Genomic DNA, 27,868 nt, shown 5'->3' with positions numbered 1-27,868 from the left:
CGTCCCCTGTCCACAGGCCGGGGTAGGGGCGCAGGACGCGCCCTGCGGCCCCAGCGCTGCTGGGCCCGGCACCTTTATAACCGTAATGTACGTTTGAAATAAAAGCCAGGAAAGCCTCTGCCTGCGAGCTGCGTGTGCGGGGCGCGGGGGCGCGGCGGGGGCGGGTCTCCGCGGGGGATGCTCCCTCCCTCCCTCCTTCCCTCCGCCGGCCGGGCGGCATCGCCACGCTGCGAGCAGAGCCGCCCCCCCCCACCCCCCTCCCGGTAACGGCGGCCGGCCCCGAGCGTTACACTGCCCGCGCTAAGGGAGGGACCGGCGGGGGTTGTGCCCTGGGGGGAGCCCCGCGCAGAGACACCCCGCAGAGAGACCCCGCAGAGAGACCCCGCCCCGGGTGAGGGCGGGGCAAGGCCTGGGGCTCCTCCCGCCCGCCGCTCTCCCTCCCTCCCTGCCCGGCCTCACCCCCCCCCCCCCCGCGGGGCTTTCCCGGAGGTCGCGGCCAGCGCCGGCCGCCAGGGGGCGCCGTGGAGCTGCGGCGGCTGGCCGGCGGCAGCTCTCGTGGCGTCTCGCGCGGTTGTGAGCGCGCGGCCACGTGACGCGGCGCCGGCCGGGCCGTTCCGCGCGAGCGAGGGGCGAGACCGGGGCGCGCGCGGGGGGGGGCGGGGTGGGGCGCGAGGCGCGTTCCCCTCCCAGCGGCGCGGGACGGGCCGGGGCCGGCGGGACGGGACCGGCGGGGCCCAGCCCGGGACGGGTCGGGCGGCGCCGCGGCCGCGCTCCCCGGCGGCCCGCAGCGGGCCGCGGCCTGGTCCGCACGTGGGGCCTGGTCTCGCCCGGCACGCCCTGTGCCCGCTGCCCGGCGGCGGGGCCGGGCCCTCGGCGGCGCCGGACCGCCCGCCCAGCCGCTGCCTGCCATGTCGCCGCCGGAGCCGGAGCCGGTGCCCGAGTCGGTGCTGGAGCAGTGGCGGCAGTACAACGAGACCGAGCGGCAATGGGGGCTGCGCCGCCGCTTCATCCTCCGTCACCTCAGCGGGTACCCCGGGGCCGCCATCGACCAGCTGCTCTCGCTCTCCGTGCTCTGGACCAACCACGTCTTCATGGGCTGCAGGTGAGGCCGGGCGGGGCAGCCCCGGCTGCGGGGCTCTGGCGTCCTGGCGCGGCAGCCGGGAGCGGGAGGGGCCCCCCGAGGCCCCGGGCCCGTCCGTTGTGCTGGCAGAGGTCGGGGTAGCGGTCTGGAGCGGGGCCGGGCGTGGGAGGGAGGGAGGGAGGCTCGGGCTCCCTCCGGCTGCTCCCGGGGCCGCCCCGCTCTCGGGCGGCCGCCCCGGCTGGGGTGGAGGAACCGCTGTTCCGGGGCAGGGTCCGTGCCCCGTGTGCGCTGCCCGCGGCCCGTGGTGTCCCGGCCCCGGGGCTCGCCGGGCGGCTGGCACGGCGCTGGGGAATGGGAGCGGGGAGGAGGTTCCCCGCTGGGCACGGAGCAGCCCGCGCGGTCTCCTTACAGCTCTTCAGCGGAGAGAGACAGCCCTGGGGCTCGGCAGGGCTCTCCCTTCGCCGGGGTTCCTGTTGGCCTGCGGAGCCCGGCGGGCTGTGGAAGCTCCATCCAGCAGCGGCACCGCGTCCCCACCGGCGCCTTCAGCGCCGGGATTATTTTTAACTTCTTTAAAGACAGAAGCAACTGCTGAGCGGGCAGCTCCAGCAAGCCGAGCAGGGACAGGGCAGCTTGCAGACGCTGAAGGGCACGTAGTTTGACTTGCTTTAACGTTACTGACCCAGAGCCTTGTGGGGATTGGCTTGTGCCATTTGTACAGAGCCAAGTCAGCCTCTTTGAATGGAAATCCACCCGTTTTCTTACTTCTTTCTGGTGCAAGTGCCATATCACTCTGCTCTGCAAGCACTGAAATTGAACATAGTTTTAGACCAGCTTCGGATTCCAAAGCTTGAGTAGCACTTTAACCTGGAACGTGTCCTAAGCCGTGGTCTCTGTGGCCCGTTAGCTCATCTTAGCCTGTTTCTGGGCTCTTCACCAGGGGCTGCCTTTGAGACTCTGCTTTTGGGAATCAGTGCAACACTGTGGTTGTGGGAGCTGGTAACAGAAGTAAGAGCTATGGCAAGGTGTCTCATCCCAGAAAGTGGTGTGATGTAAGGATTTACCAGCACAGACATTGCCCAATGCACATCTCCACCCGCCGCTCCCAGGGAGACCCGAGCACTTGGGCAGGTGTTGTGCAGCCATCCTCAGGGATGGTGTTTCCCCAAAGCAGAGGGACTCAAACACGTTCATGTCACAAACACAAACACACTTGGCAGGCACAGTGAGAGCATCCTGCACTGTTACTGAAGAGCTGTCTGGAGAAGAGAGTGGACCCACAGCTTTCTCTGGAACTGCCTTTCGCTGCTTGGGAAGCAAAAATTGGGTGGATTTTTGTTGCTTTCTCTATAGTTTGTTGGTTGGTTTTTTTGGTGATGGGCTTTGGGGTTTGTTTGTTGTTAATGTTGCTCGCTTGCTAGCTCCAGACAAATGGTTTGTCAGAGTAAACAGGAATCAGGGTCTCTGCTGATGAAGTCTGGGGCAGTATTCTGCTGGGGGATGATCTGGAGAATGTCAAGAAAGTTCAGAAAACACGGTCTGTGAGGAAGGAGTTAAGTGACAGGATTCTTCTTGCTTTGGGGTGGGTGAGAGAAGGTGTATGTATTCTCAGACACCTTAAAGGTGGCTGCAGAATGCAAGGGGAAGCGTGCTGCAGAGCTGCTGGGACCAGGGTCAGAGGTAACGGGTTTCAGTCACGCCAGGGAGACGTTATGGCACCAGTCATGCCAGGTGTGGGAAGCATGGGATTCCTCTGTCTCCATGTGCAGTCTCCACAACTTGGGATTGCCAAGGCTAGGTTAGGCAAACGTGTTGTGGCTGGTTGATCTTTGCCCAGGCAGAAGCCTGAGGCCCAAATATCTTCATCCTTTGTGAAGAAGAGTGACACACTCGTGTCAGGTCTGACACTGTTCTTGCACCCTGACAGAGAAGGGTGTCATCCTTCCTGTTCTCATCACAGGTAATGTGGTCTTCTCCCAGTGAGCCAGAGAGATGGGCAGGTTCCCACACCTCTCCCTTCTGCCTGTGGGAGGATGGGGGTACCTCCTGGTGTTGTCTTCCCAGAGCGCTTCCACTGGGGGGGCTGAGCTGTGCTGGTGGAGCAGGGCTGCAGCAGTGTGTGCCCCTGGCCCAGTCACTGAAGTGGATCTGATTTATGGCTCTCCTGCTACATCAGGAACAGGAAGGGCATTTCTTCACTGGGCAGCAAGTAGGTTTCCAGAGCCCTGGGAACAGTGGTGTCCAAGAGCTGGCACGAGTTCCTGCAGCACTGGCTGTTGGTGGGGCGGGCTCCTGTCCATGGGCAGTGACATGGTGCTTTTTGGCTTTTGGAGGTGAGCACACAGCAGAACAGGGCCAGGATGGCTTTGTCCTCTTTCTGAGGCACGAAGCTGTCAGAGGGTAGTTTCAGGCCAGCTTTGTAGGTCCCTGATCAGAAAGGTTGGGGTTTTTTTTCTTTTGGTTCAGCTTCAGCTCTGCAAACAGCATGAAAATGTGATGGCTTCCCAGAGCAGTGGAAACCTTTGTGGGTCAAGGGTGTGAGGCCAGGAGGGATGGGGCTGTACAGGGTGTGCCTGTGTGGAGCTGCAGGGGTGCTGCAGCGGGTCGGGCTCTGCTCAGGGCCAGTCACAGCATCACGGAATCACAGAATCACAGGGGTTGGAAGGGACCCTGAGAGCCCATCGGGTCCAACCCCCCTGCCAAAGCAGCTCCCCAGCTCATATATCACTATATCACATAGGTCGGTGTCCAGACAGGTCTTGAGTATCTCCAGAGATGGAGACTCCACACCCCCTGGGCAGCCTGTCCCAGGGCTCCCTCACCCTCACTGGGGAAAAGTTCTTCCCCATGTTGGTGTGGAACTCCCTGTGCTCCAATTTGCAGCCATTGCCCCTGGTCCTGTCCCCACAGACACCTCACCTCTGGCCTGGCTCAGGGTTTTCAGTTACAGCCACCAAGCCAGAGCTGAGTACGGGTGTGTAAAGAGCGGTCGATAAAGGCTGAGCAGTGTCTCTGTCATCTGACATCAGCCACCCCAGTGCTGGTGACGTGCAGTCTGTGGCTGCTGACCCAGACAAGGCTCCAGTGCCAGGCAGTTGCTCCAGGGCTTCGTTTGCTGAAGCTGTGATGCCCATGGGGACTCCTCCTTCTCCACACCCCTGTGTTCCTCACTCTGCCCAGCAGCTCTGCCAGGTGTTACCTTTTGACAGGTAACGTATTTAGGTTTAAAACACCACCAGCTTGGTGGCTGTGTGGTTTGTTCCTTGTGGAGGGGTTCACCCAGAGCCAGGCAGCTCGTTAGCTGAGCTCGCTACAGCCTGAGGCCAGTGCTCAGGTCCTGTGGTAAAACTGCAGCATGACCAGGGGAGCGTCTCCCTGGGACCAGGTGCTGTGTCTCGGGCAGCTTCAGTGCTTGTCTTGCCCAAAAGCAGGTTGTGTGTGTCTGTGGTGCCCCTGTGGGAGCAGTTCTGACGTGGCTTTGCTGTGGGACCCGTGCAGGTACGGCTTGCAGGTCATGGAGAAGGTCCTCAAGATGGCCGAAGGCATCGACATCGGGGAAACGAGGACGTACGAGCTGGTCCCCAGCAAGAAGCTGAAAAGATACCGCTCCCCATCGGACAGTGAGTATCTCCAGAGGAGACACCCTTCCCTGTCACTGCCGGCTGGACGCTGGGGGGAGCGTGGGGGGAGCGCGGTGCGCCCCGGGCTGTCCCTCAGCACCCGCTGAAGAGAAGCAGCCGTGATGCACCGTGCTGGGCTGCAGCTCTGTCCCCTCCCCTGCCGTGCTGGGGGGGCACCTAATGCATGCAGGGTGCTCCTTTAGCTTAAGAAGATACCACTTGTCATTCAGATCACCAGGCAGTTGGCTTTCCCCAGTGATAAGGGAGTGAATCGACTTAAATGTCTGTCTGCCCTTCTTCCCTGTGGGATTCTGACCTGAGAAGGGACTGTACCTGTGCACAGAGATGTGGAGTTCAGTGTGTTGGTTTTGAGTTCTGACCTGCATGGGGCATTGGGTGGTGCTGTGGGGTTTAACATGGGGGGTTTTCCTCTCCATGAAGCCTGGAAGAGTCCTGGGTACGTCAGGCCAGTCCCGTGGTCTCAGGAATCAATGTTCCAGCTGTAGTGTTTCCAGTGGAGAAGATGCAGTGTGCAGAGAGGGCTGGCAGTTCAGTTTCTCCATCCGCTGGCTACTCTCCAGCACCCTCAGAGCTCCCTGCCTGCTTCTGGGAGCCAGGGGTGCAGGTTGTGGGTGCAAGCAGGCAGGCTCTTGTTTCGAAGGCAGTGTCTGTTTAAAGCACAAATGGTCAGACAGCACGGGATTCCTCTAGGCTTGGATACAATCCCTAGCTCTGCCAGAGTTTCTTCCCTCCCTTTGGCACCCAGCAGTCTTTCTGTGCTTTCGTGGGCCAGCTGCAGAACAGAAAACCACCGCTGTTCTGCCCTGCTTTGTGCCAGGCAGCAGCTCTGAGGGAAGGGGCTCTCTGGCAGGTTGCTCAGCCAGCAGAAGGAGCTGTACTGCTGGTGGGAGCCTTTAGGTGCTGCTGCAGTGCAATCCACAGGCCAAACTGAGCAAGAGTATAGACCTTGCCAAGACTCATCAAACGTGACATCCAAAGGACTTCCTGCACCTGTGAGAGCTCTGTCACCTCATTTAGACATGAAGGTCTGGTCCTGCTGTATGGGAAGTGTTTTTTCACTAGCCTGTGGTAAGCAGGCTGTGGTAGGGGGGTGTCCAGGCAGATGTGTGGCCTGACCTGCACTGTGGTGGCACGTGTTGGCAGTGTGTTAGGCAGCTCACACCGAGTGGCCTTTTGCTCCTGTGATGAAGTTAGACACAAGTACCAGTTCAGTGTGTGGGGGCTAAATCTGTCACAGGGGAGGACTTGTACGACCACCCTTCAGGTGTCCTAGAGGTCTCCCAGTAATGCGTACTGGGGCCCCCAGTCACCCCAGCTGTTGCCTGGGATGCGGGCAGATTTCTCCATGCCTGGTGTCCTTTAGCCAAGGAGAGTGACATTTATAGAAGATACAGTTCTATTAACGCCCATTAACAGCCCTGTGTGGTTTGGGAGGAGGATTGGGTACTGCTGTGTTCCTCCTGAAGATAAAGTAGTTCATCTGAGATCACCCTGCAGCCCTGCGGCAGTCGGAGCTGAGGCTCTGCTCCTGCTCTGGTGTTCCATCTCACTGGCTGTACTTTTCACTTGGCCCAGGAGCTTTGCTTGGATTAACTTTGGAAATGACTGGATGGGTTCAGTGGGCCGCACTGGGGGGCAGAGTAAGCGATTCAGACCTAAAATCCACGTAACTAAATATGTAGATACTTTTGTGTGGAGATGCCACTGTAGTGACCTGGGCACAAGGAGTGGTCTTGTTTGATCAGTTATGAGCCTGTTCAGAAGGAAACCTTGTGGCTTGTGACTAAGAAACGGGAACGATCTTGTGTTCAGAGCCTGCAGGTCCTCCAGATCACTCTGACAACACGGTCTCCCTGGCATGGCACATATGGGTAACCATGTCATTGTCCTCCACTCTCCAGGTCCAGAGCCGGAAGAGGTTGCCGAGCCTCCCAAAAAGATGGTCCCCAGGTTCCGGGTGCGACCGCGGTTTGAGCCCATACACTTCGTCACCAGTGCTGAGAAGGATGCCAGGAAGGAAGAACCTCTGGATAACCAAATGCAGGAGGTGAACCAGGAGGCAAATACCAACAGCATAGCTCAGCCAGCCGAAAACTGTACCAATTCTTTTGTGAGTGCCCGGGAGGCAGATCCCCAGCTCTCCGACTCCGCCGGGTTTGGCTCTGCGGGCCAGGCGGCAGCAGCCAGGGCGGCTGGGAATAGCATGGACTCTGCGGTAAACAGCGTGGGGCAGGCGTCTGTCTCCCCTGCAGCGGCCCCCTCCGCATCAGAGACGTTCCCTCCATCAGCTATAACGCTGAAGCAGAGTTTTATTGAGAAACTCTCAGCAGCTGTCTGGAAAAATCTGGCGAACCCAGACGCCAACACCGGGACTGATAAAGTTAACTACACGTACCTCTTGACGCGCTCCATTCAGGCGTGCAAGACAAACCCTGAATATATTTATGTTCCTCTGAAAGAAATCGCCCCCGCTGACCTCCCCAAGAACAAGAAGCTCCTCACCGATGGCTTCGCCTGCGAGGTGCGGTGCCAGAACGTCTACCTGACCACCGGTTACGCCGGCAGCAAGAACGGATCCCGGGACCGAGCCGCGGAGCTGGCGGTCAGGCTGCTGAAGAAGCCTGTGGAGGTTCGAGTAGTGCAGCGGAAGTTCAGGCACACCTATCACGAGGACTTGGTGGTGTGCGAGGCCGGCGTGAGCCGCCCGGATTTCCCGCCGGCTCTCAAACCTCACGAGGAGTTCGTGGTTGCCAACAGGGACTGTGTCCCGATGCAGCCTGGGACTGAATCCGTGAAAGGTTCCGCGAATACCAACAAACACTGGACTACCTTTGTCCTCACGGAGAACGCCAGCGACGCCATCGGAATCCTGAACAATTCTGCCTCGTACAACAAAATGTCTGTTGAGTACAAATACGAGTTGATGCCCAACCGCTCGTGGCGCTGCCAGGTCTACCTGCAAGACCACTGCCTGGCCGAGGGGTTTGGCACTAAAAAGACCAGCAAGCACGCAGCAGCGGAGGAGGCTCTGAAAATCCTGCAGAAGATGCAGACAAACCTAGCAGCCATCAAAGTGACCCAGGTTCAGAAAGTGGGCTGCTCGTCGCGGGGCTCGGGAAGGAAGAAGGACCTGAAGGACCTGGTGGTTTATGAGAACTCCAGTAACCCGGTGTGTACGCTGAACGACACCGCCCAGTTCAACAAGATGACGGTGGAGTACGTCTTTGAGAGGATGACTGGCATGCGATGGAAATGCAAGGTGCTGCTGGAGGACGAGTTCATCGCGGAAGCAGTTGGAGTGAAGAAATCTGTCAAGCATGAGGCAGCAGAGGAAGCCGTGAAAATCCTCAAAAAGACTCAGCCAACTGTTGTTAACAACCTGAAGAAAGGCACCGTGGAGGACGTCATCTCCAGGAATGAGATTCGGGGTCGGTCGGCAGAGGAGGCTTTCAAGCAGAAGATCAAAGAGGACAACATCGGGAATCAGATCCTGCGGAAGATGGGCTGGACGGGCGGCGGCCTGGGGAAGGACGGCGAAGGCATCAGGGAGCCTATTTCAGTCAAGGAGCAGTTTAAAAGGGAAGGGCTTGGGCTGGATGTGGAAAGGGTGAACAAAATCGCCAAAAGAGATATTGAGGAGATCATTCGAAACTATGCGCGCTCTGACAGCCACATCGACTTGACTTTCTCTAGAGAACTGACCATGGATGAGCGGAAGCAGATTCACCAGATCGCCCAGAAATACGGTCTTAAAAGTAAATCACACGGGCAGGGGCACAACAGGTACTTGGTGGTGAGCAGGAAGCGGCGCAAGGAGGATCTGTTAGACCAGCTGAAGCAGGAAGGCCAGGTTGGGCATTACGAGCTTATTATGCCCCAAGCAAACTGAGGTCGGGTGTCTCACTTCACCGGACACTGAGCTTCCCGGACACTCAACTAAGGAGAGACGTGCTGCATTTTTCTTGTGGGGGGTTATATTAACATTGAAGTCTTTTGCTTGGTTAATATAACTTCTGAAGTGGTGTTAGATTAGAACTGGCCAAGTTCTGTTGAAGTATCTTAGCACAACCCGAAAGCAGTAGTGCGGTGTGTGTGTCTTTGGTATTACTTGTTCCTTCACATTTTAATAGTTTTGTAATAGCAAAGCCACATGTCCAGCGAGAATGAATTTGACATCATTTAAAATTAGAGTTCACTTAGTCTTCTTGCCCAAGGAAGGAAAAAAAATAAGCCCTTTTTAAAAAAAAAAAAGCAAAAAAAAAAGCAAAGGAAATGCAGTCTGAGGGAATCAACCTGTATGTAAAGTTGGTATTAATGACAATAAAAAATAAAGTTTTATTTCTGGAAAAAAACCCCAGGATTTGTCACACTTCATATATAAAGAAAAAAGGTGTGAAAACTGCATTTATTCTTGAGAAATGTATATAGCAAGGTCTTGTTTCTGCTGTGTGTGTCTGTAGAGAGACGTCCTTCACCAGGTTATCAGCTTTATTCATAGATTCCAGCCGTGAGTCTCCTGCACTGACAACTCCTGAACGCACCTTGATCATCAGCATGCTGGACTGAGAGAATTCCAGTGCAGTTGTACCTTGGAGCACTGCTTGACATGTGCAAGTACCATGGTGAAGTGTGAAATGAGAGAACCTGGAGGTAACCGCAGAGCCCACGCTCGGAGATGCGCGTGGAGCTTGTGGGGACTGTTACATAACTTATTTTTTTACTTCAAATATAAGCTCTTTAATCCTGAGCAAAGTCAAACCTGTGCCTAGTTATTCCTCTGCTCCACTGCTGTACCTGTTCTTGTGTGTGTCAGGGGCGAGTCACGAGGAAGCTCTCTGGTGTTGCCCTGACCTGTGGGGTGTGTGTAGCATCTCTCCAGGACTGGCAGAGCTGCCAGGAGACCCGGGCGCTTCTCACTGGGGAAGCGGACTGGGCCCTGGGCCTGGGCGGCTCTGCCAGCAGCACCCTGGGAGGTGGTGCTTTGTGAACCTTCACGCTTGGGCAGCACCCAGGGGAGGTATTGGCTGTGGAAGAGCCAAGAGTGAGACCTGCCTGGAGGCGCTGCTGGTTTTTCTGTCACCAGTAGGAATGGCTGAGGATTCTGGAGTGCAAAGCCAATCTTAATGAAGTATTTTTTCCATCTGTTCTCCTGTGGTCATGTATCTTGGTTATTGCTTTTGTTTTTCTGCTGCCTGTATTTGCCTCTCCCATCTCTTTACATAATCCTCTAGCTTTTTTCCCACCTCCTGTTCTCTTTTTAAACACTCAGTGCTGAGGAGAGGGTGACTGACCTACTGAAGCAGCGGAATATCCTGATGATGTGCAGTCAGAGGTGTTTTCATCTGCAGTGCGAGGAGGAAGAGGCTGTCCTGGCAGGTAAGGCTTGCTCAGGAAGAGATGGAGCATTCCCTCCTCTCTGTCTGGATGGCTGAAGCGCAGCTTCTGTGGGCTTGGCCTTCTGAAATCAGAACGGGCTGCTGCTTTGTAAAGAAAAAATAATGATCTGGCAGTTAATTCTGAAAGTGTGTTGGGTTGTTGGGGGGTGTGTGTGTGCAGTATTGCCTCTCTGCTGCTGAATTCTGCCCTTAGGAACGCTCTGCTCTAGCAGATGGTGATGTGGGAGGGGAAGAAGCCTGGTACTTTCTAGGCAGATATTCCTGCGAGCAGGAGCCCGGCTCCCCCTCCCTACCTAGGGAATGCAGCAGGGCCTCAGGGCTGTGATGCTGAGAAAGGCAGTGGACAGACGCGCTGCCACAGTACCCGGCCTGGAAAAGGCCTCTCTGGGAGCGAGGGGGAGCTGTGACACTGCTAAATGCACCGGTACCTCGCAGGGGTAGGTGTGGTGTGAGGCTCTGCAGGGTGTTGCTTGTCCTGTGCTGGGTCACGGCTGTGACTCTGGGACACGCAGGGTTCCTCTGCACAGGTCCCATCTGCCACCTTCCCGGGTGGTCGGTGGCTGGGGGGTCGCTGGGCTGGGGGTTACCAGTTGGAGCCAAAGAACTGTCAGCCTCTCTCCTGGGCGTTTGGCAGCCAGGAGCTCTCTGGAGAGGCGGTATGTGAGTTACTGGCTGAAGGCTTACCAAGAGGTGTAAGGTGAGAGTATGTCTATTTTGCAGTTCTCTGCAGTTTCTGGCTGCAGTAAGAGGCTCCTCCAGCCTTTTAAGGACTAGCAAAGCAAATGCCAAACTGGAGGGATGATCCAAGTGCTGCTGTGCCATGAGCATGACGTGGCCTGTTCAGAGCAGGGTCTGCTGGCAGCAGTTGTTGCAGGGGTTAGGAGTCTGTGTGGGCTTCAGGCGTCGCTGTCACTGCAGGCACTGGGCTCTGGCTTAGTGAGCTGGCTGGGTGCTGGGAAAGCCTTGCAGAGGGAACGCTTGAGAACCAAACACCGTTAACTTGAGGCCTCCTCCACACCCACCCAATCGCTGGGCAGCTCCCCCCTAGGCCAGGTAAGGTGCTGTCCTGCTCTGAGCAGGACTGGAGCAGGAACACCTCATGGGGTGGGAGCTGCTGTCACAGCAGCTCTTAAGTCCCAATTTCATGTTTTGGAAGAACCTGGCAGCTTCCATCTTAATCATAGCGCTAGGCAGCTGTGCCAGCTGCTGGTGGGTGCCAGTCATTTTAGAACCTGCTTTCCCCATCCTAGGAGAGGAAGAAAACAACTATTGATTCCTCTATCTATTACTGAGCTCGTTAAGTTGCTGTAACTCATTATCATAGGCTCCTTTTCCAGCAACAACTCACTCCCAGGCCCAACAAGGCATAGCTCTGCCTGGTGCTTGCTCCCCTGGCAGCCACCCCAGTTAAAAAAAAAACCACAGGTAAACACCTCTTGCCTATTTATACAATAAGCACTAAGGTTACACTTTATTTACAACTTCTGAAAAATGTACAGTTTCTTACATGGGTTACTTGTGCAAAGTTAAACTTAACTAACAGACCAATGTGCACACAAAAGACACGGGAACAGTGGACAACACGATTGTAGGTCTCATCCCACACTGCTGCTGAAGGTACTGTATCCAAACGTACAAACTGAGCCTTACAAAAAAAGTGAGTCAGACTTACAAATGCTGGGGTTGTTTTTTTCAGAGTTGAAAAAATACTTTCATAAAACTGAAGGGAAACTAACTCAAGCATGCAGCAGTAGCTCACACAAACCACAGAGTAATCTACAAAGAGCAGAATCTGCAGGGACTCAAGTGCCTACCCTGTACTTTCCACGAGGCAAAGTTGGATCCCAAAGCACTTATCTTTCTCAGCTAAAGATAAGGGGCAGGAAAAAAAGACACAGGAGGAGAGTAATTCCACTGCCGGACCACTTCAGGGTTTAGCTCTTCCTTGATGTGGAAGGTCTTTTGCTCAGAGTACCACAGCACTACCTGATTTTGTCCAGTAATGCCTCAGTGATAGGACTATAGTAACTTACTGAAGCAGTCGCTGTAGGCATGTCCTTTAAAATAAAGTGAAAAAGGGGGTTGGTTCTCACCCTAAGCAAAGATCAAAGTACCACAACTGGAGTGATTTATGTAAATCTCTACATAAATCTTGCATGTGAAGTGCAGAAGTAACTGGCGTTCCACAGTCTTAATGAGTAATTGCATTGAAATCAGTTGGAGGGTCTTGTGTTGGGGGGGTTGGGGGGCTTTTTCCTCATGAAGAAGGGGTTGATAAACCAATACCAAAGGGAAACAAGAAGTTATTTCTTCACTCAGTACTTACAAATGCAGCGGGGTCTAAACCAATTGTAGAGGTAAATGACCAGCCTGGACAGATCAGCACTTAAGTTAATACCAGTTAAAAAATGTGTATGTATATAAACATCCCTTTTCTCAAGCTACACATAAGCATCACTGTGTATAACACAATTACAATTAAAAGCTTAGTGTACACTACAGAAATGCACAATACTGCCCTAAGACTGGAGAGGGACCACAGAAAATGAATTCAGCATCAGTAACTCTTTTGCAAGTAACCCAAGTACAGAACATTTGACTTCAAAGTGGGTGCTTTCGGATGTCCAAGGAGAAGAAGCTTCAGCAAGGGAGGGTGGCAACAGCACAACAGCTATTCTGCTTTCAAAGTAAATGCTAGGAGGAAAAAGATGACTCGGACACTTTCATTTTCCTCATCAGAGTGTTCATTTGCATCGTCCTGGGTCAACAGTCACGCCAGCTCTGTTCTACTATTGCAGAAACCCGTTTCTCGTACTCCCGCTTATTCTCTTGGTATAGCTGAGCTGCCTGGCTGTTTGCTGGGCTGTTAGGGTTTGGCTCATCCAATAGAGACTGTGCAAAGAGAAACAGATTCTTAGCGCTGCAAAGCAAGCACACACTTCCAACACATTCCTGCAACTATCCACAGTAATAGGGGTGCAGAAGTTAATCTAGATGCAGGTACAGTCCATGGCATTACTCCAGGTGTAGGTCACTGCAAACTCTGGCTGTCAGGCTGCTCGCAGCAGCGGGGGCAGCTGCCAAAGGACCCCCGCAGGGACCGCACCACCTGGGTCAGTTAAAGGACCGTCCGCCGTCACTGTCTAGTCAGTTCACACCCAGTGTTGGTACTTCAGCAAACACCAACACAGCTGCTACACTGCTGCCATGGGCAAGGAAAACATCTTTCCTGAGCTGTTTGTGTCTGAGCACCCTAGTCTCTGCCCTCTCATGCAGTTCTCTTTACCTGTATGGATGTTAAGATGGAGGAGACATCGTAAGTAGGACTCCAACGATTCTGAAGAATATCCAGACATATACTACCATCTGCATACACTAGAAAAGGTTCAAGAAGAAGAGCTTAGAACAGAAGTACAGCAGCTCAGTTTTTCCCTAGCACTGCCTGATCTGACACAAACACCACAAGTCAGACTCTATCCAGCTTAACAAGCCTACGTGCAGGCCAAGGGAAAGTCTGTCACCAGTGGCTGCCTAAGGTATTTAAGCTCCTGCTCCTTGGGCAACACCAAGTTCCTCTGTGACATTCCAACCACCACTGTGGAAAATCATTCAGAGATTTTAAGGAAAAAAAAAAATTAAGCTACCCACAAGTGAACCAAATCAAGAACATGAGCAAGAAACAGTGTGCAGGTGAGGTTTCCCAGAAAGTATCTGCACCAGTGTCTCCTCACCTTCAGAAGAGCCTTCCCTCACCACACTTCACCCACACCTTTCTGGCTGCATTTCAAAATTTCTGGTATTTCTTCTCAAAGCTACTGTCTGCTTGGAGGCAAGGAATACATCTCCACCTTTAATTTCCAAGGAAGGGCATTGAATAATCTTACTACCGTTGGTTCTAGTTGGAAACTAGGTACTTACTGGTGCCCTTACAGGCACTTTGGGGAAGAAAAGTGTCAGAACACAACTGCAGGGCTGCAGATACAACACATACAGACAAACAGTAGTGCCTTGGATGCTTAAGAACAAAAGACTCTCCTCTAAGGTTTAACAGCAGGCAGCTGGGAGCAGAGCATCTCACTACTGTGCTGTTCCACCTGAATGGTATGAAGCTCCTTTTACTGCTGCCTGCATTTCAGGCCTGAGCACCACACACATACCCATCCTTACCAAAGCTACCTAGAGCCACGCTGGCATTTTCATAGCTAATTAGACAGTGGAAACTTCCAGAACAAACTGAGCTTCTTCTACAGTGCTACAGCAAGACATAACTAAAAAGATTAACCCCAAACAAGAGCACCATTGTGTAAGTACTCACCATTTGGATGAAACATTTTAGAGACAAATCTAACAGTAGGTGGCTTATTCGGATATTCTTCTGTGAATTCTATTGTCAGTTTGAAAGTTCCTGGGGTTCAAAGAGAAATAAGTAACCTTTACTCAGAATGAATTTACACAAGTAGCAGCACTCCACAAGCACAAACATAACACCACACTCATACAAGCATGCTGGATATGGAACACAGATTGCTCAGTCCAACAATGACTCTTCTCTCCTTGGAGTTAATCATTAACTCTTGAGCCCACTAGTGTGAGAGCATCTCCAGGATTTACTTTTACTTTGAAAACCACCACCCCAGTCAAAACGTTTGTCTAAGGAAACAAATCTGCCCTTGAGGTTTTCTTCCACAAAGCCTCATCCCAGTGCACTGAAAAAACAACACAAGTGGGTGTATAACCATCTGTGTAACAAGCCCTGAGTTAGTAAGCCCTACAGACTGGAACATGCTATCGTGACAAGGAGCTTATTTATTTCCTGTTTACATTTCAAGAAAAAAACATTTTTATCAACAACTGTAAAGTAATCAGGTCTCTCTGCAGAAAAGCAGCATCAAAAGCAGCACCCAAACCAGGCACTTGAGAATAAAAATCTGGTCCTTCCCTTCACACTAATGAGTCTTCCTTTGAGAAGGACTGACAGAGCAGGAAAAAAAACAAACCTCTGCAGTTAAGTCCCAGCCCAAAGGCTTTAACAGCCTGAACCAACAGGAGTTCCTTCAGCCCCTCTCAGGCTACAACAATCTGAGAAGCCTGTCAGCTGCACAAGTACAGGTCTGAGGGACCAAGCTCAGGTCAGTAACAAGGAACTCTACGTGCTCCACTTCCAAACATACAATCTTCTCTTCTGAGCTCTCCTTGGAACAACCAATCTGGGAAGCAGTTTATCAAGTTTCTGGGTGTGCCCAGAGAGAAACACCTGAAGCACCTTCACACAAATACACAGGTCTCCTGTAAAAGGAACCTTACAGGAAGAGCTGTAGCAAGCTGACAGGTTTAGAAAAGGCATTCCTACACATCAGTGACAGATTTTTCACCCCCAGACACTCAGTGCCAAAATTAAAACTCAGGTGCTCAGATACAAAGCTCATCTTCACTTCCTGTGAGGGAGTTTTCCAGCACTAGGACAGTTAACATCTTCCTCCCTTTGGCTGACAAACGTGCCAACAGCTGGTCACCAGAGAACTGATTTTTTCAATCCCTTTTCTTTTTTTTTTCCCCCAGATCAGCAAGGACCTGCAGCATTTCCCTGGGACTCCTTCCTTAAGAGGAGATGAACTGAGTTGTAAGAAATGAAGGTCATTGCTTTGATGTTCCAGTTTGCATCTGAAGATGGAGTACAGACCTTTCAGAGCTCTCTGTACAGCACTGGCAAGTCTTGACATTGTAAAATTAAGTTTTTGCACGATTAGAGCAGCTAAAGGTGGTAAGAGCAGCGAGCCCACAGAGGAACTAGAATAGTAAAGATTGTTCAAATTACCCTAAATCTGCAGTGGGGCTTTCATGCCCAGCTGATCCAGAGGGATGGAGCCAGACTCAAGATCAGTTTGAAAGCCAGCACTGGGAAGTCACCAACAACTGTGGACCAGCTGTGGACATGAGCTCAGGACTGCCTGTCCTTCCCTTCGTGGTGACAGTCCCAAGCAACATCAGCCCTTCAAAAGCCAATGCTAAGAGATGTGATGAGGGATGCTTGGCTCTCCCTGCCCCAGTTCTGCTTCTCAGTACCCTCCTTATGAAGGAGGAAAGTGGGTTCTTTCTTCTGTAGAAGAGCAACTAAACAAGCAGGACGCTGAAAAGCAAGAATACCCCAAAGAAGAGAGTTCAAGAAACCTACTTGAGAAAATGAATGCTTCTCCACAACACCAATGAAGTGGGAGCAAAGAGGACAGGTAAGATGGCCAAAAGGCAGGAACAAGGGCAGCTTGGTCTTAGCATCCATTTAGAAGTAGTGGAAACAAAGGGAAGCTACCTGCCACCACACCGGGCACAGGACAGCGTCACTTCTAATGCAAACCCAAGCAAGGCAGCTTCTAGCTGGAGGGTCCACCCACTCATAGTTCCAAGGCAGGACAAGCTCTCTGGAAGAGCCTCACAGTACACAGCACCTCCAGCTTTACTAAAGGACAAATCCTGAGATTTGATGAACCAGAGTCCAAGGGTCACTCACACTGAAAGCCCACACAAGAGAGACATTATCACAAGACACACTGTTGGGGACGAGGCCTTCAGTGTCTGACCACTTTTATCAACAATTTCAAAGCTTTCAACTAGCATTCCTTGTAACCTGCCCCTAGACAGCTGAATTTAAACCATAATTCATCATATTCACCATCATAACTGATAGCAGCAGCATCACCAACCTCAGGAGAACAGTCTCTTCTCTCTTGTTCCTACTTACCTTGTAGGATCTGTTTCTCTTGCCTCAGGATGTTGGGACACTCACATGGCTAACAGAGAGGCTTCTCCATGATCTGTACACTGGACTGAGTGACCCCTGCCCAGACCAGCGCCCATGTCACTGCCAGGCCCTTCCTGCTGCAGGGAGGAAGAGAAGCCCACCCTGTTCCACTCTCCATAAAGCAGGGATGATCTCTTCCTCTCCCACACGGGAATACAGAACCCATATTCCATCAGCAAGGAACAAGCCACCAAGAGGGCAAGCTCTTTCTCTGTCCAGGCCATGTGCAGCACTCCAGCAGGGCAGGATACTACAATAGCTGCGTTACTTAACTGTCTCCAAGCCAGGAATGTTGGCATTAACCACAGCAGCAGCATCTACTTTCAAAAAACAGGTCTGAAGGACTGGGAGAGCTCAGCTTTCCATCACTGCCACAGCAATACTGCTTCCGATGCCACACACATCATACAGATCCTTAGAAACACGTGAAGGGCAGGATAAATATCCCCAGGGTCCTACTGCAGACACCTGCAATTGAAGCCTCTTAAACCAGAAGATTCAAGTTATGCTGCTATCTAAATTAGTAGCTGCTCCTAGGCCGAGTCAGCCTGCGCACCAAGTTGTGAAAACACCCTCCAAAGTCTGGGGGTGGAGGGGAGGGAGGGTTGTTAGCTGCATTATGCTGCACAGCAAGTAAACAAACACCTTTGAACTTCAGGTTTTTCAGTTCAGGCAAAGCTAAGAAACCTCAGAAGCTGAGACTGGAGAGGGGTCTCACCAGAATGAGGATTAAAAGCTACTCATCCTCACGATGTTGAAATTATTTCACTTCCAGTTAAAAAAATTTTAAACCCCCCCTAAATCACAATCTACTTTTCCCAGAGCTAAAGCATCTGAAGTCCTACAGCCTCACCAGGAAGTGACACAGCCTAAAAATGAAAATGCAAAGCGTGTCTGAAGAACACTGCCCTGCAAAGGCCCTGTGAGAAGCATCACACAACTCCAGCATACCAAGGGCCTGCAGAGTTACAAGACAACCCCAAACTATCAGCTCGATACTGTTAAATGAAAACTCCCCTAATTCCACCTACATTACCCTAAACTGCATCTGAACTCTGCTGCCATTATCTCAGCTGTGCTACTTCACTCACTTAATGGAAAAGCACAGCCAAGGCACCGATACACCCGTATCTCTAGGCACCACTTAGTATTTTCTTATCTAGCACAATGTAAGATATGTCCCAGAGAAAAGGAGATAAGCATATCCTGCAACACAAGACATATCTGTTTCCCTGAGCACACTGTGAAAACACACACTTTTCCAGGGAAAGAGCAATCCATCACACACTGGGATTACACTGTCCCACCAGCCCTGCAGCAGGACAGCAGCAGCAAACTCCAGCATCCATCTGAACTGCAAACTGCTGCAAGTGCAACACGTCCTGAGATAAAGACAGGATGCTGCCACAAGGGAAAGCGCAGACAAAATCAATGCCAGGGCTCTCAAAAGCAGTCTCCAGCCTCCTGCAACTAAATGGAAATATATGGGAGGGAAAAACCCCAAACCCATACAGCATCTGTTAACCCCACATTACGCTGGAAGAGCCTAAACATGGAAGCAACCTGCATCTTAGCATACTGCAAGGAGACAGGTTTGGGCTCCAGAGTGAATCACTCCATTAGTGGCAGCACACCAAGGACCTGAGCAGCTCCAGCAGCCCTCAGAGAGGTTTAAGGGGGCCCTTCTTTAAGCTTTACCAGATGAGATAACAGAATACATTCAGTCTACCTGTTCTGTTATGTGATGTTATGGATGACTTCAGTTCTAAACATTAGACTTCTGAAGCACACAAGTTTCTTAGCTCAAATACATTAGTTAAATAACTGGAGTCTCTGGAGTTTTCTTAGGCCAGAAGTGCTTAGAATCTTCAAAATCTTCACAGAAAAAACCCAAACCTGCAATTTACAGGCATGCCCACAGGTGCTACCTCCGAGGATCAACAGAGAAAAAGGAGTTAGCCAAGAACAACATAAGAGTTAAGGAATTTGTCCTATGCTTTTGTTATGAGTCATGGGGAGATCTAAGATTAATTACAGCCTGCTCTGAAAGTATCCTTAAAAAACCAAACGCATCACTGATTTCAGTTAGACAGTATTTCATGTCTAACAAGTTTTCACAATGATACTGAAGTATTCATACAGCATCAGTAAAGCCATAAAAGACAATAAGGTCAGATGGAAACTACTAGGACACGAGTATGCTACAAGGATCTACTTAGCTTTTAAAAGTTTAAAATGCCTTTTAATCTTTAACCCTGATACCGACTGTAACAGAGTGAAGTAGATGCCAAGAAAAAATCCCAACAAACAAACCCATTCTGAAGTTCCTCAAACATTTAGTCCATTTCCTACTTCAGCTGACTCACGTTGGGACTTACTCACAAAACACTTCCAGAACCAGAAAAAAACAGAACTCCAAACAGATGACAACTGTTCTAGACCAGGTTCTCGACAGTTCTCCAAATATGAGTGTCCCTAAAAACATGATCCAAGGTTCAACAGGAGAGCCTGGAGCTCCTGGAAACGGTGCGTTAAAGCAGGCTTAGGATAGTCAGATTTAGCGATTACGAGCAAGCCCCCACAGGCCAATTGGTATGTTTCTGTAACCCAATGTAGCAGTGTAAATCCACACCACTTCCTTAGAGTGAGGAAACAAAAAAATACTGGAAAAGAGATGATTTCCCTGAGTGCTGGCTGCAGCCCACGGCTGTGTGCCCAGGTGAGCGCACAGCCGGGCCCCTGCGCCCGCCCCAGGCCCACACCTGTTGCAGAGCCCACGGCAGTGACACACCAAGGCTGTGTCAGCCCCGAGAGAGCCAAACCCCGGACCCGCACACAGCCGCACTCACCGTCCTCGAAAGGCGTCCCCTCGGGCCTAGAGGGAGGGAAGAAGCAGAGCACAGCGTTACCCCGCGGGACGCCCAGCTCTGACCGCCCCCCGCCCCGGCGCGGCCGCGGCCCCCGCCGCCCCCGGCCCCCGCCCTACTCACCCGAAGATGACGGCGTTCCAGACCATGATGTTGTTTTCGGAAGGGGCCCCGCTCACCCCGGCCGGGGGATCCTCCTGCAGCCTGCAGAGCACAGGAAGGGCTGAAGCGCCGGCCCCGCCGCAACCCACCCCTCCCCCCCCCCCGCCTCCGGCGCCCCTCGCGGGCCAGCGGCCGCCCCTGCGCACTTCGCGTAACCCAAGCAGGTAGCTACACGCCCCTGCGCAAACAGCGTAACCCGCAGGCAGAGAGCGAGGACCGGCCCTACGCAATCAGCGGAGCGCGCCCTACCCCGCCGCCATGTTGTGCTGCCCCCCTCCTCCCCCGGTAGAGCCGGGCCTTTCGTCCTCCTCCCGCCCGCCCGCCCTCCCTCTCCTTTCCCCTTAGCCGGCGGCCTCAGTACCTCTTGAAGTCCCGCATGAGGCGCCTACGGGCCGGAGTGGACATGGCGGGCGCAGGGTTATAGATCACTCATACACTATCAGAGGGAGCACGGAGCGCCCAGGGACGGCGGCGGCAGCGAACTCCAACTGAGGCGGCGGCAGCGCTGACGAACAGGAGCGATCGCGGCCTCTACCACTGAAGCGGACGCAGGGGGAGGCCTTAGGCTGCGCCTACTCCTGCGCCTGCTGCCGAGCGATCCCGGGACGTACCAACGGCCGCGAGGAGCGGGGGCGGAGCCGGATGCCGCTGAGCCCCCAGCCCAGCTCCTACCACCGCGGCGCGGGGGCGAGGGGCGGCACCCAAGGCAGGGGGGCCGTACCAACGGCTGTAGCGAACGGGGGTGGAATGCGGCCCGTGACGCCACGGAGGAGAAGCGGGCCGCCTGCTTTAGAGCGGCGGCGGCGCTGGTGGGCGGTGCGGTGACGTCAGGGGTGGGCGGTGACGCGTAGGGGCGGGGCGGTGACGTTAGGGGGCGGGGCGAGGCGGGGAGCGGCCGGTACGGGCGGCAGCCTGCTTGTCCCTGCGCTGTGTCACAGTGTAACCCCAGGCGGCAGCTGCCCGGCCCAGCGGGATGGGGGAAGGAATCAGCAGGGTGACAGTGAGAGAACTCCTGGGCTGAGCTAAAGGCAGCTCGATCGGTAACGCAAAGGGCGCACACAAGCAAAGCAGGACAAGGGATTCCTTCCCCGCTGCCCCTGGGCAGGCAGGTGTTCAGCCATCCCCAGGGCAGCAGGGCTCCAGCACACGTCACGGGCACTTGGGAAGGCACCATCGCTCTGAGCGTGTCCCCCCTTCCTTCCCCTTCCCCACCTGTCCATGCTGAGCATGACGTCACACGGCACGGGATGTCCCTCTGGGCAGCTGGGCTCAGCTGTCCCGGCTGCGTCCCCTCCCGACTCCTCGTGCACCCCCAGCTACTCGCGGGTGGGGTGGGGTGAGGAGCAGAGGAGGCCTCGGCTCTGTGTGAGCACCGCTCAGCAGGGGCGACACATCCCTGGGGGATCAGCACAGCTTTCGGCACAAGTCCAACCCCAGCCTCATGCCAGCTGCCGTGAAGAAAATTAACTCTACCCCGGCTGAACCCAGCATGCCAGTGCTGCACTTTCTGCTTCTACAGAGAGCTTTTTTCAAGGGGAAAATAATAAGCATCTCTTTTCTGCCTTTCCTTACCAGCCTGCAGGACGAAAGCCTTTCTCTGCCACTGCCCAGAGCAGAGCAGGTAGGCCCTGCCTTTCCAGCTTATCCCTACTGATCACTGCATGTGGCCCGGGGAGGTGCCTGCAAGCACAGACCCGCGGGAAGAAGAGGTGCTGCCTTCCCCCGCTGCTGAAAGCACATAACAAACACGCTGCTTTCCTGCCTGCGCTGAAATCCTCCCGCTCTTGACCTTTCCTGCTCTTACCCGGCCTACGCAATAGGAAAGGGGTGAGCGCGGGGTGCCTGGCTGGGGCGGCGGCGCGAACGGGGCCGGACGGGGCTGCCCGAACCCGCAGCGATGCCACCGCCTCCCCGGCCCCCAGCTCAGCCTGGCTTGTTTGTCAAATGACGTCAGGCCTCTGTTTTGCCGTTGTAATTTGCATCGCATACGCCATCACCCCGTGCCGCCCCTGCGCGGGGGCCCCTTCCGGCGCGCGGTAGCGTCACCCGCCGCCGCTTGCAGGAGGGACGCGGGGACCCGCGGCCGCCGAAGAGGGGGGCGGAGAGCGGGAACGGTCGCTGCCCTTTGAAAGCCCCGGCCGGAGCCCGGGCCCGGCGGGCGGAGCCGTACTGCTGCGGGGAGGCCGGGCCGCGCCGCCGCCATGCCGAAGGTGGTGTCTCGCTCCGTGGTCTGCTCCGACACCCGCGACCGCGAGGAGTACGACGACGGGGAGAAGCCGCTGCACGTCTACTACTGCCTGTGCGGGCAGATGGTGCTGGTGCTGGGTGAGCCGCGGGCGGGGGGGAGGCGGCGGAGGGGCCGCGGGGGCCGGGCGGGTGTGTGTCCCGGCCCCGCCGCCAGCCTGACCCCGCCGCCGCCCCGCAGACTGCCAGCTGGAGAAGCTGCCGATGCGGCCGCGGGACCGCGCCCGGGTGATGGACGCCGCCAAGCACGCCCACAAGTTCTGCAACGCGGAGGAGGAGGAGTGCGTCTTCCTGCGCAGGTGGGTCGCGGCCCCCGTGCCCCTCCGAGAGCCCCTCCCGGGCCGCTCTGGTCTGGCCTTGCCCCTCACCCGGCTGGCGTCCATCGGCCAGGCCCGGTGCCGCTGCCTGCGCGCTCCTCATGCTCTCCCACTCTCCCTGTCTCCTCCAGACCAGAAGGCATAGAGCGGCAGTTCAGGAAGAAGTGTGGCAAGTGAGTGGGGCTCTCTGGAGACCTTCACAGTGGGTCAGGTAACCGCAGGAGCCCAGAATCTGGGTTCCATGGTGCCTGCGTGTCTCGGTTTCCAGATGCGGGCTCCTGCTCTTCTATCAACACCAACAGAAAAATGCTCCGGTGACCTTCATTGTTGATGGTGCTGTGGTCAAATTTGGCCAGGGTTTTGGGAAAACAAACATCTATACTCAGAAACAAGAACCTCCCAAAAAGGTAATCGGCGTTAGAGAAGTGAAAAGGCTCTCTCTGCTTTTCAGAAAGGTGTGGGGAGTAAAACCACTTAATTGGGAGGGCAGAGGGGAGAAAAAAGGAAGAAAAGGACTGCTACACAACAGCTCAGTTTGATGTCTTCTCCCTGTCTGCCTTAAGTTCTTCTTTACAGAAGACACTGCAGCTTGGGGCCCTAGCACTAAAGGAAAGCAAAATAAACTTAGAAATTTAGATCATGCCTGACATTTAGACTCAGTTATCAGAAAGTTTCCTTTTGTAAGCTCATCTGTTACGTGCCTCTGATAGTGACAGCTCTGAGCTAAGAAATCACTGGGGATAATTCTCCTTTGCCACCCATGGAGTTCAGGTAACCTTAATGACTTGCCTGAGAAGCCTTGAAAGCTTTGAAGGGGAAAGGATCCCTCATGGCACAACCGTTGCCAAGGTTTAGCAAAACACTCTGCTTCTCACCCAGGTCATGATGACCAAACGGACCAAAGACATGGGCAAGTTCAGTTCTGTCACAGTCTCCACAATTGATGAAGAGGAGGAGGAGATTGAAGCGGTGAGTTTTGTTGCCCTTGGCGGCTGTCACATCTGAGCGGCTGCCGCGGATAATGACCAGAGCTGGTGACTGTCTCGCCATTTGGGTGAGGTGGTGTTACTTTGGGGTTTGCCGTTGCAAAGTGACCTTGTGTGTGTTTCAGAGGGAGATTGCAGACTCCTATGCACAGAATGCAAAAGTGATTGAGAAACAGCTGGAACGCAAAGGCATGAGCAAAAGAAGGTTACAGGAGCTGGTGAGTGTTGAACGCAAATCGCCAGGTTCTGTTGGCTTTGTACACAAAGATAGAGAGGTCCTGGCACAGTCATAGGTAACTTGTAGTTTTGGGAGGATGACTTTGCCTTTATAGGTTTTCTAAAGATGTTCTTCAAAGAACAGAGCTCGAGAGCTTTGTTCAGCAAGAGCTTGAGCTGCTTTTGCTCCTGGTATGAAAAGCTTGCAGTGGACAGGCAAGGCAACCAAACCTGTTTGGAACACTGAAGGGAAACACATCCAGACATTATTTCACTCTGTCTTAATTTTCTTAATCAGGCTGAATTGGAAGCCAAAAAAGCCAAGATGAAAGGAACCCTGATTGATAACCAGTTCAAATGAAACGCTGCACATCTGCTGGGTATTTGGAGACAGGAGAGAGGTCCCAGCAGCTATCACAGATCTGTCAGCAAAGCAGGAGTAACAGACAACGTTCAAAGACAACATGCTGCAAACAGCTTGGAGGATGAGTACCTCTCTGACATAAGTGATACTCTGATACTGACTTTAATAACTCCAGTGGCACTGGGGACTTTGCTGAAACTGCAGTTCCCTACAGACCCGGTGTTACTCTGTTCCAGCCAGAACAGAAATCGTTGCTGGGTGCCTTCCTGAGTTTGGTGCACCGTTAGATACCTGTCTTTTTATGTTGGTGGTTTTCAAATGTGTAAGATTTCTATAAACGTAAATCATCTGTGCAACAAAAATCTTCACAACAGTAACCTCCCTGCTTGTTGTTCATTTTGTCATTTTAAACGAGTCCAAAAGATGCAGGAGCCTGAGAGATGTGCCACTGCCACGCAGTCTGGACCAGTTTGGGTGCAAGGCGTGGGGATCACACTGCTGTTCACCCTGCCCAGCAGACAGACTGTCAGACGTGGCCAGCGCAGTCTTGGCTGTGGCTCTGAGTCTCAGCTCCTACTGAACATCGGAATCTCAGTCACACAGAACTGTGCTGCCCCAGCAGGCACTGCCTGATACAAGAACCTGAAACTCAGCCCTATTTTAAACTACTGGACACAAAACCCACAGGGGTATTTTACCCCTGAGAAGTACAAACAATGAGTTGGGATTGGTACAGTTGGTTAATATATACTGTAGAGGCATCAGTAGCTGGAGCTGTAAAATGTGAAGGAGAAGGGAAAGTTGTTTTGAATGCACTAAGGATTTGGATAAAGACAACATTAAGGATTGGTGTGTACAGTATTTTTAGAAGTAATGGTTTGTCTGGTGTGTGATAAAATAACAGTGCTTTACAGCCCATGTCTTTTGTGTGCTTTACAGCCCATGTCTTTTGTGGCTCAGGATTAAATACCATGTTACAGATTTGAACTAAAATACTTTCCTTAGGGTGTTCTTATTCTGCTGAGTAGCATAAAGTAAGGCAAGCAATGAACAAGATGCTTCATTTTCCACAATTTTTATGGACAATCTCCTATACCCAATAAAGATTTTCAATCTGGCTTTATAGCCCTGACTGGGAAAGCTGTTCATCCTCTCCTACTCTGAACCCTATTTCCAGAAGCCCACATTCAGAGGCTTTTCAGTTAAGCAATGCGAAGGTGGCATGTAATGCTTGGGAAGGGTAGGAGGAATGAGAGTACAACCCCATTACACAAACCCCTTTTCCAAGAGCATAGCACAGCCAGCCAGGCGAAGGACTCAGGGTTCCTCGGGGGGTGACCCAAGCCCCAAGTAACTGCAGGACCATCTCTATAAAACTGGAAAGGTTTTTTTCCAACCAGGAGTCAAAGACTTTGAAATCTGAAAACAGGCTTGAACCATGTGAGGTCTGCTAGGATGCTGACTTCACCCATCATGACTACTAGAGACTAAGTACGGTCCTGCTTTAAGTGACACCCAGAACAGAAGCTGCCTTAGGGATGGTGGGATTTACTGTTAGGGTTAAGGATGGGAGTGATAAAACGCAGGGCTGCAGTTGGTGTGATGTTGGGAAGGGGCTGCCAGGGAGGGTTTAGGACCACCTTTGGACTTTGGTGTGGTACAAAGAATATTTGAGCACACAGCTTGGCACAGGTTGTCCACTGACACAGTTACCAACTGCCATCCGCTTCCTCAACTGTATACCTCCAGCCTTGAGGCAGCGTTCACACCACAAGCACTCCTTTCAGGGTGTTAGAAGACCAGCCCACATGCAGTCAATGTTTTTTTTTATTAGAGATGTACCTAGTTTGGTGCAGGATGCACCCACAGACCTGGTCAGAAAGGGGAAGATGGAGTTCATCGAGCTAGCCATCCCTGAGATCCCTGTAATGCACTCTAATTCCAGTTTATGGCTGAGACAACTACAGCACAGAGAATCTGATACGTTATTAAGTATGCATTTCTTAACTGTAACTAGATCTAGTTCATAATAATTTTAATTAAGTTAATTAAGTTGAATTTTTCATTTCTGGAGCTAAATGAATCGAAAGATGTTGGCTGACTAGCAGCAGCAACCAGGGGCACCTAGTTCAAGTGCTTGATTAATTGTCCCATTGTAACGCATAAGACTTAACTAACTGCTCTATAGAGTCTCACACCCTGCTGCAGACCAAAGAAAGGCCAGGTTTTGTTCCACTGTAAGAGACTGACAGGTTTTTATAAATCTGTAAATAGAGGTCAGCAGTAAGATTTGTTTGTTTACCTGAGCTCTGTATAGTACACAAAAACCTCGCTCAGACACAGTAGCATTGCAAAACAAAGCAGCATCTAAATTAAAAGAGGAGGAGGGAATCTGTTCCACGAGTAATGCTGCACAGGACCAGTCTCACTTGAGCCTGTTTCAGGGGTTAGCCCAGCCCAGTTTCCAAACTGCAAGCCTTGGTGTGGGTCTTGGCAACCCCTGGGTGCTCAGTGTCTGACCACCCCCCTCCAGTGGCTCTGCATGCAGTATGGGGCTGTGTCCCTGCAGGCACCCTGGCTTCATGCAGCTGGTGGGCTCAGTCCCAAGGCAGAGATGTGGAGGTGTGAGGCAGAAGCGTGGCTCTGTGCAAGGTTGGTATGGGCAGAGTAAGCCTGGGGTTTCCCACCTGCCAAGGCATGCCCTGAGCCTCTGCTCCCTGCCTGCCTGGGTGGATGAAAATCCACGCCGGCACTCTGGGCAGACCAGGCGGAGGGTCCAGGCTGTGCCCTAAGCCACCCCAAACATCCTGCATGGCTCACCACCTGCCCCAGCCACTGACAAGTGTCTCACACTATCCTGTGCGTGGCTGTGGTGCTTCAGCAGCTCCTGACCCTGTGATTTATGGCCACCGGGCAAGGAGCCAAGAGGAAAGTGGCTCTACATGCACTCGCTCACCCCTTCTCAAAGGGGCCGATATGCTGGGTTGGGAACTGCTCCTGAGGAGGAAATCATGCCGTGAGATGTTTACTACTCCCAGAGAGTTGTGTTAAAAAGCAGCATCCCCCTTGGCCCTGCCATCCTTGGGGCAGCAGAGCCTGGTGGGAAAACGCTTGCGCTGGAGGCCTGCACTCAGCTCGCTGCCTGGCTGCTGGCTGGCCCTGCTCCTTTTCCTGTGCCTCAGTTTCCCCACAGGAGCAAAACCTTTAATACCTCTGCAACTTGCTCCTGTGGCAGGCAAAAGCAGCTGCTGATCCCCACCCCCCCCACACCCCCCCAACCTGCTTCTGCAGATAAAGCTGCTCCTGGGGGAGAAGCCAGGAGGGGGAGGTTAAATTCCTGGGGGGAGCCCAGAGGGGGCTGCTGGCCTGTGCTCCCTGGCAGCAGAACGCTGTGAAAACCCACTGTGGGCTCTGCCCCACCATCTCCTGTGTGCCAGGGCTCAAACAAGCTGTGACACTCGTGCTTGCTTCCCGAGTCCCTGAGACAGGAACTATGTGGGCAGCCATCACCCCTTTCACTCGGTGCCAGCCCTGTGGCCCCGAGCCCAGTGCAAAACGCTGTGGGTCTAAGGACCCACAGGTCCCCCAACTCAGCTCCTCTGCAGCCTGGCACAACAACCAGCTCAGCACCTCAGCCACCCACCAACACTGTGGAGAGGAAACAACGCACCTTCCTGTGTAACAGCTCAGCCATACATCCCTGTGGAGGAAAGGCTATCCCACACAGCAACCATCAGCATTTCAGAACAGCCCTTGAAATCCCAGGTTGCTCAGCAGCAGGAGGCAATAAGAGCTGAGAGC

At 53.3% G+C, this 27,868-nt stretch overlaps 3 protein-coding genes across 3 annotated transcripts; 2 read left to right on the top strand and 1 right to left on the bottom strand.

Moving 5' to 3' along the window:
• Positions 1-763: 763 nt before the first annotated feature.
• On the top strand, positions 764-9,497 carry NKRF (NFKB repressing factor). The gene is made up of 3 exons (XM_084269160.1): positions 764-1,102; positions 4,577-4,698; positions 6,621-9,497. Exons 1-3 carry the CDS (start codon positions 909-911, stop codon positions 8,606-8,608), a joined length of 2,304 nt encoding a protein of 767 aa, XP_084125286.1. The 5' UTR covers positions 764-908; the 3' UTR covers positions 8,609-9,497.
• Positions 9,498-11,551: 2,054 nt separating this feature from the next.
• UBE2A (ubiquitin conjugating enzyme E2 A) lies at positions 11,552-20,642 on the bottom strand. The gene is made up of 6 exons (XM_084268994.1): positions 20,302-20,642; positions 19,902-19,982; positions 19,761-19,786; positions 14,431-14,520; positions 13,402-13,490; positions 11,552-13,007 (listed from the first exon to the last, which is right to left on the bottom strand). Exons 1-6 carry the CDS (start codon positions 20,343-20,345, stop codon positions 12,879-12,881), a joined length of 459 nt encoding a protein of 152 aa, XP_084125120.1. The 5' UTR covers positions 20,346-20,642; the 3' UTR covers positions 11,552-12,878.
• Positions 20,643-21,979: 1,337 nt separating this feature from the next.
• Positions 21,980-25,179, top strand: STEEP1 (STING1 ER exit protein 1). The gene is made up of 7 exons (XM_084268960.1): positions 21,980-22,265; positions 22,366-22,483; positions 22,633-22,674; positions 22,770-22,908; positions 23,381-23,470; positions 23,613-23,705; positions 24,002-25,179. Exons 1-7 carry the CDS (start codon positions 22,142-22,144, stop codon positions 24,062-24,064), a joined length of 669 nt encoding a protein of 222 aa, XP_084125086.1. The 5' UTR covers positions 21,980-22,141; the 3' UTR covers positions 24,065-25,179.
• The last annotated feature ends 2,689 nt before the right edge of the window (positions 25,180-27,868 follow it).

This window comes from Gallinula chloropus (assembly GCF_964237585.1).
Source record: "Gallinula chloropus genome assembly, chromosome: 11".
Lineage (NCBI taxonomy): Eukaryota > Metazoa > Chordata > Aves > Gruiformes > Rallidae > Gallinula > Gallinula chloropus.
Note: the sequence above shows the minus strand (reverse complement) of the source record. Positions and strands in the feature narration are given on the sequence as shown.

Bases quoted from the DNA above. Each gene is read 5' to 3' on its own strand.
- NKRF (XM_084269160.1), top strand. From the start codon at position 909: ATGTCGCCGCCGGAGCCGGAGCCGGTGCCCGAGTCGGTGCTGGAGCAG. The intron at 1,103-4,576 runs GTGAGGCCGGGC...GGACCCGTGCAG, and splicing joins CACGTCTTCATGGGCTGCAG to GTACGGCTTGCAGGTCATGG. The intron at 4,699-6,620 runs GTGAGTATCTCC...TCCACTCTCCAG, and splicing joins ATACCGCTCCCCATCGGACA to GTCCAGAGCCGGAAGAGGTT.
- UBE2A (XM_084268994.1), bottom strand. From the start codon at position 20,345: ATGTCCACTCCGGCCCGTAGGCGCCTCATGCGGGACTTCAAGAG. The intron at 19,983-20,301 runs GTACTGAGGCCG...TGTGCTCTGCAG, and splicing joins CTCATGCGGGACTTCAAGAG to GCTGCAGGAGGATCCCCCGG. The intron at 13,491-14,430 runs GTGAGTACTTAC...AACCTTTTCTAG, and splicing joins TAAAATGTTTCATCCAAATG to TGTATGCAGATGGTAGTATA.
- STEEP1 (XM_084268960.1), top strand. From the start codon at position 22,142: ATGCCGAAGGTGGTGTCTCGCTCCGTGGTCTGCTCCGACACCCGCGAC. The intron at 23,471-23,612 runs GTGAGTTTTGTT...TGTGTGTTTCAG, and splicing joins AGGAGGAGGAGATTGAAGCG to AGGGAGATTGCAGACTCCTA. The intron at 23,706-24,001 runs GTGAGTGTTGAA...TTTCTTAATCAG, and splicing joins AAAGAAGGTTACAGGAGCTG to GCTGAATTGGAAGCCAAAAA.